Source organism: Petromyzon marinus, chromosome 53 (genome assembly GCF_048934315.1).
Source record: "Petromyzon marinus isolate PM22_M1 ecotype Great Lakes invasive population chromosome 53, UKy_Petmar_22M1.pri1.0, whole genome shotgun sequence".
Lineage (NCBI taxonomy): Eukaryota > Metazoa > Chordata > Hyperoartia > Petromyzontiformes > Petromyzontidae > Petromyzon > Petromyzon marinus.
Genome location: NC_133719.1, coordinates 2,637,586 through 2,654,916, shown reverse-complemented (window position 1 = coordinate 2,654,916; position 17,331 = coordinate 2,637,586). Strand labels below are relative to the sequence as shown.

General features: G+C 53.8%; 1 protein-coding gene across 1 annotated transcript; it reads left to right on the top strand.

Annotated features, from left to right (window-relative positions):
• Positions 1–411: 411 nt before the first annotated feature.
• Positions 412–16,523, top strand: LOC116953953 (glycoprotein hormone beta-5). Its single transcript, XM_032974290.2, has 2 exons — positions 412–897; positions 16,317–16,523. Exons 1-2 carry the CDS (start codon positions 670–672, stop codon positions 16,503–16,505), a joined length of 417 nt encoding a protein of 138 aa, XP_032830181.1. The 5' UTR covers positions 412–669; the 3' UTR covers positions 16,506–16,523.
• The last annotated feature ends 808 nt before the right edge of the window (positions 16,524–17,331 follow it).

The window sequence follows — 17,331 nt, the reverse complement described above, 5'->3', positions numbered from 1 at the left end:
TGGTGGTGGGCGTGATGGTGATGATGTTGTTCTTGTTGTTATTAATGAGGATGACAATGCTGGTGGTGGGCGTGATGGTGATGATGTTGTTGTTGTTAATGAGGATGACCATGCTGGTGGTGGGGGTGATCGTGATGATGTTGTTGTTGTTGTTAATGACGATGACGATGCTGGTGGTGGGAGTGATGGTGGTGATGTTGATGTTGTTAATGACGATGACAATGCTGGTGGTGGGAGTGATGGTGGTGATGATGATGTTGTTAATGACGATGACAATGCTGGTGGTGGGAGTAATGGTGGTGATGTTGATGTTGTTAATGACGATGACAATGCTGGTGGTGGGAGTGATGGTGGTGATGATGTTGTTGTCAATGACGATGACGATGCTGGTGGTGGGAGTGATGGTGATGATGATGTTGATGTTGTTAATGACGATGCTGGTGGTGGGCGTGATGGTGATGATGTTGTTCTTGTTGTTATTAATGAGGATGACCATGCTGGTGGTGGGCGTGATGGTGATGATGTTGTTGTTGTTATTAATGAGGATGACAATGTTGGTGGTGGTGGGGGGCGTGATGGTGGTGATGGTGGTGATGATGTCACAATGGGCGCCGTGTCGCTGCGGGCGATGTTAACGGGCGGCTTTGCGGGCCCGTGGCTGGTTGCAGGATGTCCACCGTGGCGCTGCTGATCCTCGTCGCCTCGCGGCGCCTCCTGCTGCTGCTGCCCCTGCTGCTGCCCCTGCTGCTGCTGCCGCCGCCGCTCGGCGCCGCCCTCGAGCTTCGCGGCTTCGTGGGCTGCGCGGTGCGCGAGTTCAGCTTCGTGGCCAGGAAGCCTGGCTGCAGGGGGGTGCGCATCAGCACGGACGCGTGCTGGGGCCGCTGTGAGACCTGGGAGGTAAAGGGACCCCCCCCACCGTCGCCCCCCACCCACCGCCCCCCCCCCACCGCCCCCCACCCACCGCCCAGCGCACACTCACAACTCAGCGCCGCATGTTAAGCGCCAACAATCACCGCTACTCACGCAGTGCACCAGGTTCATCACCTGCTACACTCACCACGTTCACCTGTAGGTTCATCACCTGCTTCACTCACCACGATCACCTGTATGTTCATCACCTGCTACACTCACCACGCTCACCTGTAGGTTCATCACCTGCTACACTCACCACGCTCACCTGTAGGTTCATCACTCCTGCTACACTCACCACGTTCACCTGTAGGTTCATCACCCCTGCTACACTCACCAAGCTCACCTGTAGGCTCATCACCCCAGCTACACTCACCACGCTCACCTGTAGGTTCATCACCCCAGTTACACTCATCACGTTCACCTGTAGGTTCATCACCCCAGCTACACTCACCACGCTCACCTGTAGGTTCATCACCCCAGTTACACTCATCACGTTCACCTGTAGGTTCATCACCCCTGCTACACTCACCAAGCTCACCTGTAGGCTCATCACCCCAGCTACACTCACCACGTTCACCTGTAGGTTCATCACCCCTGACACACTCACCACGCTCACCTGTATGTTCATCACCCCTGCAACATTCACCACGTTCACCTGTAGGTTCATCACCCCCTGCTACACTCACCACGCTCACCTGTATGTTCATCACCCCCTGCTACACTCATCACGTTCACCTGTAGGTTCATCACCCCTGCTACACTCACCACGTTCACCTGCAGGTTCATCATCCCTGCTACACTCACCACATTTACCTGTAGGTTCATCACCCCTGCTACACTCACCACGCTCACCTGTAGGTTCATCACCCCTGCTACACTCACCACGTTCACTTGTAGGTTCATCACCCCAGCTACACTCATCACGTTCACGTGTAAGTTCTTCACCCCTGCTACACTCATCACGTTCACCTGTATGTTCATCACCCCTGCTACACTCACCACGCTCACCTGTAGGTTCATCACCCCTGCTACACTCATCACGTTCACCTGCAGGTTCATCACCCCTGCTACACTCACCACGTTCACCAGCAGGTTCATCACTCTTGCTACACTCACCATGCTCACCTGTAGGTTCATCACCCCTGCTACACTCACCACGTTCACCTGTAGGTTCTTCACCCCTTGTACGCTCACCACGTTCACCTTTAGTTCATCACCACTGCTACAATCACCACGCTCACATGTATGTTCATCACCCCTGCTACACTCATCACGTTCACCTGTAGGCTCATCACCCCTGACACACTCACGACGCTCACCTGTAGGTTCATCACCCCTGCTACACTCACCACGCTCACCTGTAGGTTCATCACCCCTGACACACTCACCACGCTCACCTGTATGTTCATCACTCCTGCTACACTCACCACGTTCACCTGTAGGTTCATCATCCTGCTACACTCACCACGTTCACCTGTAGGTTCGTCACCCCTGCTACACTCACCACGTTCACCTGTAGGTTCATCACCCCTGCTACACTCACCACGTTCACTTGTAGGTTCATAACCCCAGCTACACTCATCACGTTCACGTGTAGGTTCGTCACCCCTGCTACACTCATCACGTTCACCTGTATGTTCATCACCCCTGCTACACTCACGACGCTCACCTGTAGGTTCATCACGCCTTACACACTCACCACGCTCACCTGTAGGTTCATCACCCCTGACACACTCACCACGCTCACCTGTAGGTTCATCACCCCCTGTACACTCACCACGTTCACCTTTAGTTCATCACCCCTGCTACACTCACCACGCTCACCTGTAAGTTCATCACCACTGCTACACTCACCACGTTCACCTGTAGGTTCATCACCCCTGCTACACTCACCACGTTCACGTGTAGGTTCATCACCCCTGCTACAATCACCACGCTCACCTGTAAGTTCATCACCACTGCTACACTCACCATGTTCACCTGTAGGTTCATCACCCCTGACACACTCACCACGGTCACCTGTAGGTTCATCACCCCTGCTACACTCACCACGCTCACCTGTAGGTTCATCACCCCAGCTACACTCATCACGTTCACCTGTATGTTCATCACCCCTGCTACACTCACCACGCTCACCTGTAGGTTCATCACCCCTGCTACACTCACCACGTTCACCTGCAGGTTCATCATCCCTGCTACACTCACTACGCTCACCTGTAGGTTCATCACCCCTGCTACACTCATCACGTTCACCTGCAGGTTCATCATCCCTGCTACACTCACCACGTTCACCTGTAGGTTCATCTCCCCTGCTACACTCACCACGCTCACCTGTAGGTTCATCACCCGTGCTACACTCACCACGTTCACCTGTCGGTTCATCACCCCTGCTACACTCACCACGTTCACCTGCAGGTTCATCATCCCTGCTACACTAACCACGTTTACCTGTAGGTTCATCACCCCTGCTACACTCACCATGCTCACCTGCAGGTTCATCACCCCAGCTACACTCACCACGTTCACCTGCAGGTTCATCACTCCTGCTACACTCACCACGTTCACCTGTAGGTTCATCACCCCTGCTACACTCACCACGTTCACTTGTAGGTTCATCACCCCAGCTACACTCATCACGTTCACCTGTATGTTCATCACCCCTGCTACACTCATCACGTTCACCTACAGGTTCTTCACCCCTGCTACACTCATCACGTTCACCTGCAGGTTCATCACTCTTGCTACACTCACCACGCTCACCTGTAGGTTCATCACCCCTGCTACACTCACCACGCTCACCTGTAGGTTCATCACCCCTGCTACACTCACCACGTTCACCTGTAGGTTCATCACCCCTGCTACACTCACCACGCTCACCTGTAGGTTCATCACCCCTGACACACTCACCACGTTCACCTGTAAGTTCATCACCCCTGTCACACTCACCACGCTCACCTGTAGGTTCATCACCCCTGACACACTCACCACGCTCACCTGTAGATTCATCACCCCTTGGACACTCACCACGTTCAACTTTAGTTCATCACCCCTGCTACACTCACCACGTTCACCTGTAGGTTCATCACCCCTGCTACACTCACCACGCTCACCTGTAAAGTTCATCACCCCTGCTACACTTACCACGTTCACCTGTAGGTTCATCACCCCTGCTACACTCACCACGTTCACCTGTAGGTTCATCACTCCTGCTACACTCACCACGTTCACCTGTAGGTTCATCACCCCTGCTACACTCACCACGTTCACATATATGTTCATCACCCCTGCTACACTCACGACGCTCACCTGTAGGTTCATCAGCCCTGCTACACTCATCACGTTCACCTGTAGGTTCATCACCCTTGCTACACTCACCACGTTCACCTGTAGGTTCTTCACCCCTGCTACACTCATCACGTTCACCTGCAGGTTCATCACTCTTGCTACACTCACCACGTTCACCTGTAGGATCATCACCCCTGCTACACTCACCACGCTCACCTGTAGGTTCTTCACCCCTGCTACACTCATCACGTTCACCTGCAGGTTCATCACTCTTGCTACACTCACCACGCTCACCTGTAGGTTCATCACCCCTGCTACACTCACCACGCTCACCTGTAAGTTCATCCCTCCTGCTACACTCACCACGTTCACCTGCAGGTTCATCACCCCTGCTACACTCACCACGTTCACCCGTAGGTTCATCACCCCTGCTACACTCACCAGGTTCACCTGTAGGCTCATCACTCCTGCTACACTCACCACGTTCACCTGTAGGTTCATCATCCTGCTACACTCACCACGTTCACCTGTAGGTTCGTCACCCCTGCTACACTCACCACGTTCACCTGTAGGTTCATCACCCCTGCTACACTCACCACGTGCATCTGTAGGTTCATCACTCCTGCTACACTCACCACGCTCACTTGTAGGTTCATCACCCCTGCTACACTCACCACGTTCACTTGTAGGTTCATAACCCCAGCTACACTCATCACGTTCACCTATAGGTTCTTCACCCCTGCTACACTCACCACGCTCACCTGTAGGTTCATCACCCCTGCTACACTCACCACGCTCACCTGTAAGTTCATCACTTCTGCTACACTCACCACGTTCACCTGTCGGTTCATCACCCCTGACACACTCACCACGCTCACCTGTATGTTCATCACCCCTTGTACACTCACCACGTTTACCTTTAGTTCATCACCCCTGCTACACTCACCACGTTCACCTGTAGGTTCTTCACCCCCGCTACACTCATCACGTTCACCTGTAGGTTCATCACCCCTGCTACACTCACCACGCTCACCTGTAAGTTCATCACCCCTGCTACACTCACCATGTTCACCTGTAGGCTCATCACTCCTGCTACACTCACCACGTTCACCTGTAGGTTCATCACCCCAGCTACACTCACCACGCTCACCTGTAAGTTCATCACTCCTGCTACACTCACCACGTTCACCTGTAGGTTCATCATCCCTGACACACTCACCACGCTCACCTGTAGGTTCATCACCCCTGCTACACTCACCACGTTCACCTGTAGGTTCATCACCCCTGCTACACTCACCACGTTCACATGTAGGTTCATCATCCTGCTACACTCACCACGCTCACCTGTAGGTTCATCACCCCTGCTACACTCACCACGTTCACCTGTAGGTTCGTCTCCCCTGCTACACTCACCACGCTCACCTGTAAGTTCACCCCTCCTGCTACACTCACCACGTCCACCTGTAGGTTCATCACCCCTGCTACACTCACCACGTTCACCTGCAGGTTCATCACCCCTGCTACACTCACCACGCTCACCTGTAGGTTCATCACCCCTGCTACACTCACCACGTTCACCTGTAGGTTCATCACCCCTGCTACACTCACCACGTTCACCTGTAGGCTCATCACTCCTGCTACGCTCACCACGTTCACCTGTAGGTTCATCATCCTGCTGCATTCACCACGTTCACCTATAGGTTCGTCACCCCTGCTACACTCACCACGTTCACCTGTAGGTTCTTCACCCCTGCTACACTCACCACGTTCACCTGTATGTTCATCACCCCTGCTACACTCACCACGTGCATCTGTAGGTTCATCACCTCTGCTATACTCACCACGCTCACCTGTAGGTTCATCACCCCTGCTACACTCACCACGTTCACCTGTAGGTTCATCACTCCTGCTACACTCACCACGCTCACTTGTAGGTTCATCACCCCTGCTACACTCACCACGTTCACTTGTAGGTTCATAACCCCAGCTACACTCATCACGTTCACCTGTAGGTTCTTCACCCCTGCTACACTCACCACGCTCACCTGTAGGTTCATGACCCCTGCTACACTCACCATGCTCACCTGTAAGTTCATCACTTCTGCTACAATCACCACGTTCACCTGTAGGTTCATCACCCCTGACACACTCACCACGCTCACCTGTAGGTTCATCACCCCTTGTACACTCACCACGTTCACCTTTAGTTCATCACCCCTGCTACACTCACCACGTTCACCTGTAGGTTCTTCACCCCTGCTACACTCATCACGTTCACCTGTAGGTTCATCACCCCTGCTACACTCACCACGCTCACCTGTAAGTTCATCACCCCTGCTACACTCACCATGTTCACCTGTAGGCTCATCACTCCTGCTACACTCACCACGTTCACCTGTAGGTTCATCACCCCTGCTACACTCACCACGTTCACCTGTAGGATCATCACCCCAGCTACACTCACCACGCTCACCTGTAAGTTCATCACTCCTGCTACACTCACCACGTTCACCTGTAGGTTCATCACCCCTGACACACTCACCACGCTCACCTGTAGGTTCATCACCCCTGCTACACTCACCACGTTCACCTGTAGGTTCATCACCCCTGCTACACTCACCACGTTCACCTGTAGGTTCATCACGCCTGCTACACTCACCACGTTCACCTGTAGGTTCATCACCCCTGCTACACTCACCACGTTCACCTGTAGGTTCACCACCCCTGCTACACTCACCACGCTCACCTGCAGGTTCATCACTCCTGCTACACTCACCACGTTCACCTGTAGGTTCATCATCCTGCTACACTCACCACGCTCACCTGTATTTTCATCACCCCTGCTACACTCACCACGTTCACCTGTAGGTTCATCACCCCTGCTAAACTCACCAGGTTCACCTATAGGTTCCTCACCCCTGCTACACTCACCACGTTCACCTGTAGGTTCATCACCCCTGCTATACTCACCACGTTCACCTGTATGTTCATCACCCCTGCTACACTCACCACGTTCACTTGTAGGTTCATCACCCCTGCTACACTCACCACGTTCACTTGTAGGTTCATAACCCCAGCTACACTCATCACGTTCACGTGTAGGTTCTTCACCCCTGCTACACTCATCACGTTCACCTGCAGGTTCATCACTCTTGCTACACTCACCACGCTCACCTGCAGGTTCATCATCCCTGCAACATTCACCACGTTCACCTGTAGGTTCATCACCCCTGCTACACTCACCACGCTCACCTGTCGGTTCATCACCCCTGCTACACTCACCACGTCCACTTGTAGGTTCATCACCCCTGACACACTCATCACGTTCACCTGTAGGTTCTTCACCCCTGCTACACTCATCACGTTCACCTGTATGTTCATCACCCCTGCTACACTCACCACGCTCACCTGTATGTTCATCACCCCTTGTACACTCACCACGTTCACCTGTAGGTTCATCACCCCTGCTACACTCACCACGCTCACCTGTATGTTCATCACCCCTGCTACACTCACCACGTTCACCTGTAGGTTCATCACCCCTTGTACACTCACCACGTTCACCTTTAGTTCATCACCCCTGCTACACTCACCACGTTCAGCTGTAGTTTCATCACCCCTGCTACACTCACCACGTTCACCTGAATATTCATCACCCCTGCTACACTCACCACGCTCACTTGTAGGTTCATCACCCCAGCTACACTCACCACGCTCACCTGTAAGTTCATCACTCCTGCTACACTCACCACGCTCACCTGTAGGTTCATCACCCCTGCTACACTCACCACGCTCACCTGTAGGTTCATCACCCCTGCTACACTCACTACGTTCACCTTTAGGTTCATCACCCATGCTACACTCACCACGTTAACCTGTAGGTTCATCACCCCTGCTACACTCACCACGCTCACCTGTATGTTCATCACCCCTGCTACACTCACCACGCTCACCTGTAAGTTCATCACCCCTGACACCTTCACCACGCTCACCTGTTGGTTCATCATCCTTCTACACTCACCACCTTCACCTGTAGGTTCATCACCCCTGCTAAACTCACCAGGTTCACCTATAGGTTCCTCACCCCTGCTACACTCACCACGTTCACCTGTAGGTTCATCACCCCTGCTATACTCACCACGTTCACCTGTATGTTCATCACCCCTGCTACACTCACCACGTTCACTTGTAGGTTCATCACCCCTGCTACACTCACCACGTTCACTTGTAGGTTCATAACCCCAGCTACACTCATCACGTTCACGTGTAGGTTCTTCACCCCTGCTACACTCATCACGTTCACCTGCAGGTTCATCACTCTTGCTACACTCACCACGCTCACCTGCAGGTTCATCATCCCTGCAACATTCACCACGTTCACCTGTAGGTTCATCACCCCTGCTACACTCACCACGCTCACCTGTCGGTTCATCACCCCTGCTACACTCACCACGCTCACCTGTAGGTTCATCACCCCTGCTACACTCACCACGTCCACTTGTAGGTTCATCACCCCTGACACACTCATCACGTTCACCTGTAGGTTCTTCACCCCTGCTACACTCATCACGTTCACCTGTATGTTCATCACCCCTGCTACACTCACCACGCTCACCTGTATGTTCATCACCCCTTGTACACTCACCACGTTCACCTGTAGGTTCATCACCCCTGCTACACTCACCACGCTCACCTGTATGTTCATCACCCCTGCTACACTCACCACGTTCACCTGTAGGTTCATCACCCCTTGTACACTCACAACGTTCACCTTTAGTTCATCACCCCTGCTACACTCACCACGTTCACCTGTAGTTTCATCACCCCTGCTACACTCACCACGTTCACCTGTAAGTTCATCACTCCTGCTACACTCACCACGCTCACTTGTAAGTTCATCACCCCAGCTACACTCACCACGCTCACCTGTAAGTTCATCACTCCTGCTACACTCACCACGCTCACCTGTAGGTTCATCACCCCTGCTACACTCACCACGCTCACCTGTAGGTTCATCACCCCTGCTACACTCACTACGTTCACCTTTAGGTTCATCACCCATGCTACACTCACCACGTTCACCTGTAGGTTCATCACCCCTGCTACACTCACCACGCTTACCTGTAGGTTCTTCACCCCTGCTACACTCATCACGTTCACCTGTAGGTTCATCACCCCTGCTACACTCACCACGCTCACCTGTAAGTTCATCACCCCTGCTACACTCACCATGTTCACCTGTAGGCTCATCACTCCTGCTACACTCACCACGTTCACCTGTAGGTTCATCACCCCTGCTACACTCACCACGTTCAACTGTAGGATCATCACCCCAGCTACACTCACCACGCTCACCTGTAAGTTCATCACTCCTGCTACACTCACCACGTTCACCTGTAGGTTCATCACCCCTGACACACTCACCACGCTCACCTGTAGGTTCATCACCCCTGCTACACTCACCACGTTCACCTGTAGGTTCATCACCCCTGCTACACTCACCACGTTCACCTGTAGGTTCATCACGCCTGCTACACTCACCACGTTCACCTGTAGGTTCATCACCCCTGCTACACTCACCACGTTCACCTGTAGGTTCACCACCCCTGCTACACTCACCACGCTCACCTGCAGGTTCATCACTCCTGCTACACTCACCACGTTCACCTGTAGGTTCATCATCCTGCTACACTCACCACGCTCACCTGTATTTTCATCACCCCTGCTACACTCACCACGTTCACCTGTAGGTTCATCACCCCTGCTAAACTCACCAGGTTCACCTATAGGTTCCTCACCCCTGCTACACTCACCACGTTCACCTGTAGGTTCATCACCCCTGCTATACTCACCACGTTCACCTGTATGTTCATCACCCCTGCTACACTCACCACGTTCACTTGTAGGTTCATCACCCCTGCTACACTCACCACGTTCACTTGTAGGTTCATAACCCCAGCTACACTCATCACGTTCACGTGTAGGTTCTTCACCCCTGCTACACTCATCACGTTCACCTGCAGGTTCATCACTCTTGCTACACTCACCACGCTCACCTGCAGGTTCATCATCCCTGCTACACTCACCACGCTCACCTGTCGGTTCATCACCCCTGCTACACTCACCACGTCCACTTGTAGGTTCATCACCCCTGACACACTCATCACGTTCACCTGTAGGTTCTTCACCCCTGCTACACTCATCACGTTCACCTGTATGTTCATCACCCCTGCTACACTCACCACGCTCACCTGTATGTTCATCACCCCTTGTACACTCACCACGTTCACCTGTAGGTTCATCACCCCTGCTACACTCACCACGCTCACCTGTATGTTCATCACCCCTGCTACACTCACCACGTTCACCTGTAGGTTCATCACCCCTTGTACACTCACCACGTTCACCTTTAGTTCATCACCCCTGCTACACTCACCACGTTCAGCTGTAGTTTCATCACCCCTGCTACACTCACCACGTTCACCTGAATATTCATCACCCCTGCTACACTCACCACGCTCACTTGTAGGTTCATCACCCCAGCTACACTCACCACGCTCACCTGTAAGTTCATCACTCCTGCTACACTCACCACGCTCACCTGTAGGTTCATCACCCCTGCTACACTCACCACGCTCACCTGTAGGTTCATCACCCCTGCTACACTCACTACGTTCACCTTTAGGTTCATCACCCATGCTACACTCACCACGTTAACCTGTAGGTTCATCACCCCTGCTACACTCACCACGCTCACCTGTATGTTCATCACCCCTGCTACACTCACCACGCTCACCTGTAAGTTCATCACCCCTGACACCTTCACCACGCTCACCTGTTGGTTCATCATCCTTCTACACTCACCACCTTCACCTGTAGGTTCATCACCCCTGCTAAACTCACCAGGTTCACCTATAGGTTCCTCACCCCTGCTACACTCACCACGTTCACCTGTAGGTTCATCACCCCTGCTATACTCACCACGTTCACCTGTATGTTCATCACCCCTGCTACACTCACCACGTTCACTTGTAGGTTCATCACCCCTGCTACACTCACCACGTTCACTTGTAGGTTCATAACCCCAGCTACACTCATCACGTTCACGTGTAGGTTCTTCACCCCTGCTACACTCATCACGTTCACCTGCAGGTTCATCACTCTTGCTACACTCACCACGCTCACCTGCAGGTTCATCATCCCTGCAACATTCACCACGTTCACCTGTAGGTTCATCACCCCTGCTACACTCACCACGCTCACCTGTCGGTTCATCACCCCTGCTACACTCACCACGTCCACTTGTAGGTTCATCACCCCTGACACACTCATCACGTTCACCTGTAGGTTCTTCACCCCTGCTACACTCATCACGTTCACCTGTATGTTCATCACCCCTTGTACACTCACCACGTTCACCTGTAGGTTCATCACCCCTGCTACACTCACCACGCTCACCTGTATGTTCATCACCCCTGCTACACTCACCACGTTCACCTGTAGGTTCATCACCCCTTGTATACTCACAACGTTCACCTTTAGTTCATCACCCCTGCTACACTCACCACGTTCACCTGTAGTTTCATCACCCCTGCTACACTCACCACGTTCACCTGAATATTCATCACCCCTGCTACACTCACCACGCTCACTTGTAGGTTCATCACCCCAGCTACACTCACCACGCTCACCTGTAAGTTCATCACTCCTGCTACACTCACCACGCTCACCTGTAGGTTCATCACCCCTGCTACACTCACCACGCTCACCTGTAGGTTCATCACCCCTGCTACACTCACTACGTTCACCTTTAGGTTCATCACCCATGCTACACTCACCACGTTCACCTGTAGGTTCATCACCCCTGCTACACTCACCACGCTTACCTGTATGTTCATCACCCCTGCTACACTCACCACGCTCACCTGTAAGTTCATCACCCCTGACACCCTCACCACGCTCACCTGTAGGTTCATCACCCCTGCTACACTCACCACGTTCACCTGTAGGTTCATCACCCCTGACACACCACGCTCACCTGTAGGTTCATCACTCCTGCTACACTCACCACGTTCACCTGTAGGTTCATCACTCCTGACACACTCACCACGCTCACCTGTAAGTTAATCACTCCTGCTACACTCACCACGTTCACCTGTAGGTTCATCACCCCTGACACACTCACCACGCTCACCTGTAGGTTCATCACCCCTGCTACACTCACCACGTTCACCTGTAGGTTAATCACCCCTGCTACACTCACCACGCTCACCTGTAGTTTCATCACCCCTGCTACACTCACCACGTTCACCTGTAGGTTCATCACGCCTGCTACACTCACCACGTTCACCTGTAGGTTCATCATCCTGCTACACTCACCACGTTCACCTGTAGGTTCATCATCCTGCTACACTCACCACGTTCACCTGTAGGTTCATCACCCCTGCTACACTCACCACGCTCACCTGTAGGTTCATCACCTGCTACACTCACCACGCTCACCTGTAGGTTCATCACCCCTGCTACACTCACCACGTTCACCTGTAGGTTCATCATCCTGCTACACTCACCACGCTCACCTGTAGGTTCATCACTCCTGGCACACTCACCACGCTCACCTGTAGGTTCATCACCCCTGCTACACTCACCACGCTCACCTGTAGGTTCATCACCCCTGCCACACTCACCACGTTCACCTGTAGGTTCATCATCCTGCTACACTCACCACGTTCACCTGTAGGTTCATCACCCCTGCTACACTCACCACGCTCACCTGTAGGTTCATCACCTGCTACACTCACCACGCTCACCTGTAGGTTCATCACCCCTGCTACACTCACCACGTTCACCTGTAGGTTCATCATCCTGCTACACTCACCACGCTCACCTGTAGGTTCATCACTCCTGGCACACTCACCACGCTCACCTGTAGGTTCATCACCCCTGCTACACTCACCACGCTCACCTGTAGGTTCATCACCCCTGCTACACTCACCACGTTCACCTGTAGGTTCATCATCCTGCTACACTCACCACGCTCACCTGTAGGTTCATCACTCCTGGCACACTCAGCACGCTCACCTGTAGGTTCATCACGCTGCGCCACTGGGGAGACAAAGGCGGCCGGGTGTTGTGTTGGTCACCCACCTCTTCGTGTGCTGTTCTGCACTTCATAGGTGCTCGCTAACAGCACTTGCCCCAACAGTCTGTTAAGGATATACGGGGGATCTTTGTCTTTGTTGGCTCGCCCGTAACACACCAAAAACCACCAGCGCCACAAAAAAAACCAAGCACCTGCCTGGGTGTTTTGTGTCATCAAATACTCCACCCCTCAGCTCCCTGTGAGTGATGGGGCAGTTGTGGAAAGAGTGGAGAAGCTGTTGTTCCTGGGTAGTGTGTTCGTGACCAGCTCAGGTTTGACAGCCAGACGTCTCATTCCGAATCAGTCGGGCGGCATTATCTTTTCATCGGTTGCGTAACGCTGCTGTGTGGAAGCTACCGGGTTCTGTCGCTCCGCATGAAGCTTCGGGGTCTTCTCTTCCACGGTCATGCCCTCCCTTCTCTGTGCTTGCGAATCGTGGACCCCTCTAATGGAACATCTGCTCCGGTTGAAAAGGTTCGCCTGCCTTCGATCCATCCTGGGTTTAACCAGGATGGATCGTGTGAGCAGCCCCTTGGAATATTGGGACACAGTCCCATCGGTGAGCTCCTCTGGCAGGCGATGCTGCGTTGGCTGGGTCACGTAGCCCGCATGCCCAGCTACCGCATGCCCAATCAGCTTCTGTTTGGCCGCATAGAGGGGGCTGAACGGGCACGGAACGGGCTAGAGAAAAGATGGAGTGATGTGGTACGGGAGGACGTGGAGCTGAGTGGACTTAACAATGTCCGATACCAGCGGTGTCAAGATCGGCCTCTGTGGAGGAGGCTCGTGAAGGACGCTGCTACTGGGCATTCGTAGGCAGAGGCCCTCCAGCAACAACGGAGGGCCGAGGAGCGACGCTCACAACAACGAGCGGAGCGCCGAGCGGCTAAACCGCAAGTTTGTCTGGCGCAGTAGCGAGCACAGGTGGTGTCTCTGCCAGCCATCTCAGTCAGTCAACCCAAAACACCTGGGCCTGTCCCGTGACCTCCTGCCAGCAGCGAGCTTTCGACAACTTCACGTGGGGCCTTAAAGTGCACATGGCCTGGCACAAGGTGCGTGCGTGACGTCACCGCCACTTAGTGGCGAATGTCGGCTGCTGTTGTTGTTGTTGTTGTGTCACCGTGTGCAGTGCGGCGTGTCTAGGTGTGGCGGAGCGGTGGCGCAGCGGTTAGCGCGCTGCGCTACGAACTTGCCAATCCGATTTTGATTTCCGCTCAGGACGAAGAAGCAAAAATAACATCCTCGGACAACTTCATTGGAAGCTTTCGTGACTGCAGGAAAATGCTGAAGTATTTTCTTGCTGTGGTGTTTCCACCTGATGAAGATCGCTCGTGTTGCGATCGAAACGTCGCGATCTGTTTTATTTTTTATTTTATTTCTACCTACGTGACCTTACCGAAAGAACCAAAGAGTATACCCTGATAGTATATGATGATGATGATGCATTGTCTTTGAAACGGATTGGTCCACCACACCAGAGACAGCTTTCTTTGTAGCCCAGAATAGGCAGCAGTATTGTGGTTAATGCAGACATGATTCCTCGTACAAGGTTTCAGTTTGGTGTTTTAACATCTTAAACACAGCTGTTTTGTTGCCAGACAAAAGCGGAAAACGTATTCTCAAGCAGCTGCTTATTAGTGAACCGGTCCTGAGCCTCCCCCCCCTATAGGTCAACTCAGCCTCAAATATGTACCTGGTGCGACGCGTAAACATTGACACAGGAGAGACAAAGGCGGCCAGGGGCGTGGTGATGGCCACGCCACAGTGCCACGGTGGCTATGAGATGTTAACTACCTCGCCTGGTGTACAGGAGGTCGCCTGCTGTTGTATACATGAAGTCTGCGTCTCTCTCTCTCCCAGTGGTGAGATGTTAACTACCTCGCCTGGTGTACAGGAGGTCACCTGCTGTTGTATATATGAGTCTGCGTCTCTCTCTCCCAGTGGTGAGATGTTAACTACCTCGCCTGGTGTACAGGAGGTCGCCTGCTGTTGTATATATGAAGTCTGCGTCTCTCTCTCCCAGTGGTGAGATGTTAACTACCTCGCCTGGTGTACAGGAGGTCACCTGCTGTTGTATATATGAGTCTGCGTCTCTCTCTCCCAGTGGTGAGATGTTAACTACCTCGCCTGGTGTACAGGAGGTCGCCTGCTGTTGTATATATGAAGTCTGCATCTCTCTCTCTCCCAGTGGTGAGATGTTAACTACCTCGCTTGGTATACAGGAGGTCGCCTGCTGTTGCATATATGAAGTCTGCATCTCTCTCTCTCCCAGTGGTGAGATGTTAACTACCTCGCTTGGTATACAGGAGGTCGCCTGCTGTTGTATATATGAAGTCTGCGTCTCTCTCTCTCGCAGTGGTGAGATGTTAACTACCTCGCCTGGTGTACAGGAGGTCGCCTGCTGTTGTATATATGAAGTCTGCGTCACTCTCTCTCTCCCAGTGGTGAGATGTTAACTACCTCGCCTGGTGTACAGGAGGTCGTGGATTCGATCCCGACCCTGACGACGCCTGCTGCTGCTGTATATTTGGGATCCCTGATCCGGTCGGTGGTCACAGGGTCTCTGATTCGGTCGATGGTGGACGGGAGGGTCCTGTACGAGATTTATGATTTGTGTTTGACGTTGAGGCGGTGTTTACCTGCTACCTACAGTCCTCACCTAGTGATGGCTATTTCATATTCCTAATACGGTGGGGGGCGAGTCCATCCCATAAGGGAACCGATGTCGACTTCTTCACAAAGCGGAACTCATTTTATCGACCGCCGGACGGATGCATGGGCTGCTTGTTTATTTTTTGACGTCAGCCGCAGCCCAGATGAAGACTTCGCTACTCACAGCACTTTGCTGCTCCAACAGTCTGTCAAGGCAATCCTCACAGGGGGTCTTCACGTGTCCCCGTGTGTCCCCGCGTGTCCTCCCCCGTGTCCCCGCGTGTCCTCCCCCGTGTCCCCGCGTGTCCCCCGCGTGTGTCCACAGAAGCCCACTCTGGAGGCGCCCTTCGTGGAGGCTCACCACCGCGTGTGCACCTACAACGAGACGCGGCCGCGCACCGTCCGCCTGCCGCTGTGCCGCGCCCACGTGGACCCGCACTTCACCTTCCCCGTGGCCGTCAGCTGCGACTGCCAGGCGTGCTCCACGGCACACACCGCCTGCGAGACCTTCTGAAGCCCCCCAGCCGTAGCACGGAGACCCCCCCACAACCACCCACAATCACCCCCACAACCACCCCCACAACCACCCACAACCACCCACAACCACCCACAACCACCCCCACAACCACCCCCACAACCACCTCCACAACCACCCCCACAACCACCCACAACCACCCCCACAACCACCCCCACAACCACCCCCACAACCACCCACAACCACCCACAACCACCCACAACCACCCACAACCACCCCCCACAACCACCCACAACCACCTCCACAACCACCCACAACCACCCACAACCACCCCCACAACCACCCCCACAACCACCCCCACAACCACCCCCACAACCACCCCCACAACCACCCACAATCACCCACAACCACCCCCACAACCACCCACAACCACCCCCACAACCACCTCCACAACCACCCACAACCACCACCCACAACTACCTCCACAACCACCCCCACAACCACCCACAACCACCCACAACCACCCACAACCACCCCCACAACCACCCCCACAACCACCCCCACAACCACCCCCACAACCACCCACAACCACCCACAACCACCCACAACCACCCACAACCACCCACAACCACCCCCCACAACCACCCACAACCACCTCCACAACCACCCACAACCACCCACAACCACCCCCACAACCACCCCCACAACCACCCCCACAACCACCCCCACAACCACCCCCACAACCACCCACAATCACCCACAACCACCCCCACAACCACCCACAACCACCCCCACAACCACCTCCACAACCACCCACAACCACCACCCACAACTACCTCCACAACCACCCCCACAACCACCCACA

What these genes read in the sequence shown, in the direction of transcription:
- LOC116953953 (XM_032974290.2), top strand. Translation starts at nt 670, where the DNA reads ATGTCCACCGTGGCGCTGCTGATCCTCGTCGCCTCGCGGCGCCTCCTG. An exon ending in GCCGCTGTGAGACCTGGGAG is followed by an intron (nt 898 to 16,316) that starts GTAAAGGGACCC and finishes GTGTGTCCACAG; the next exon opens with AAGCCCACTCTGGAGGCGCC.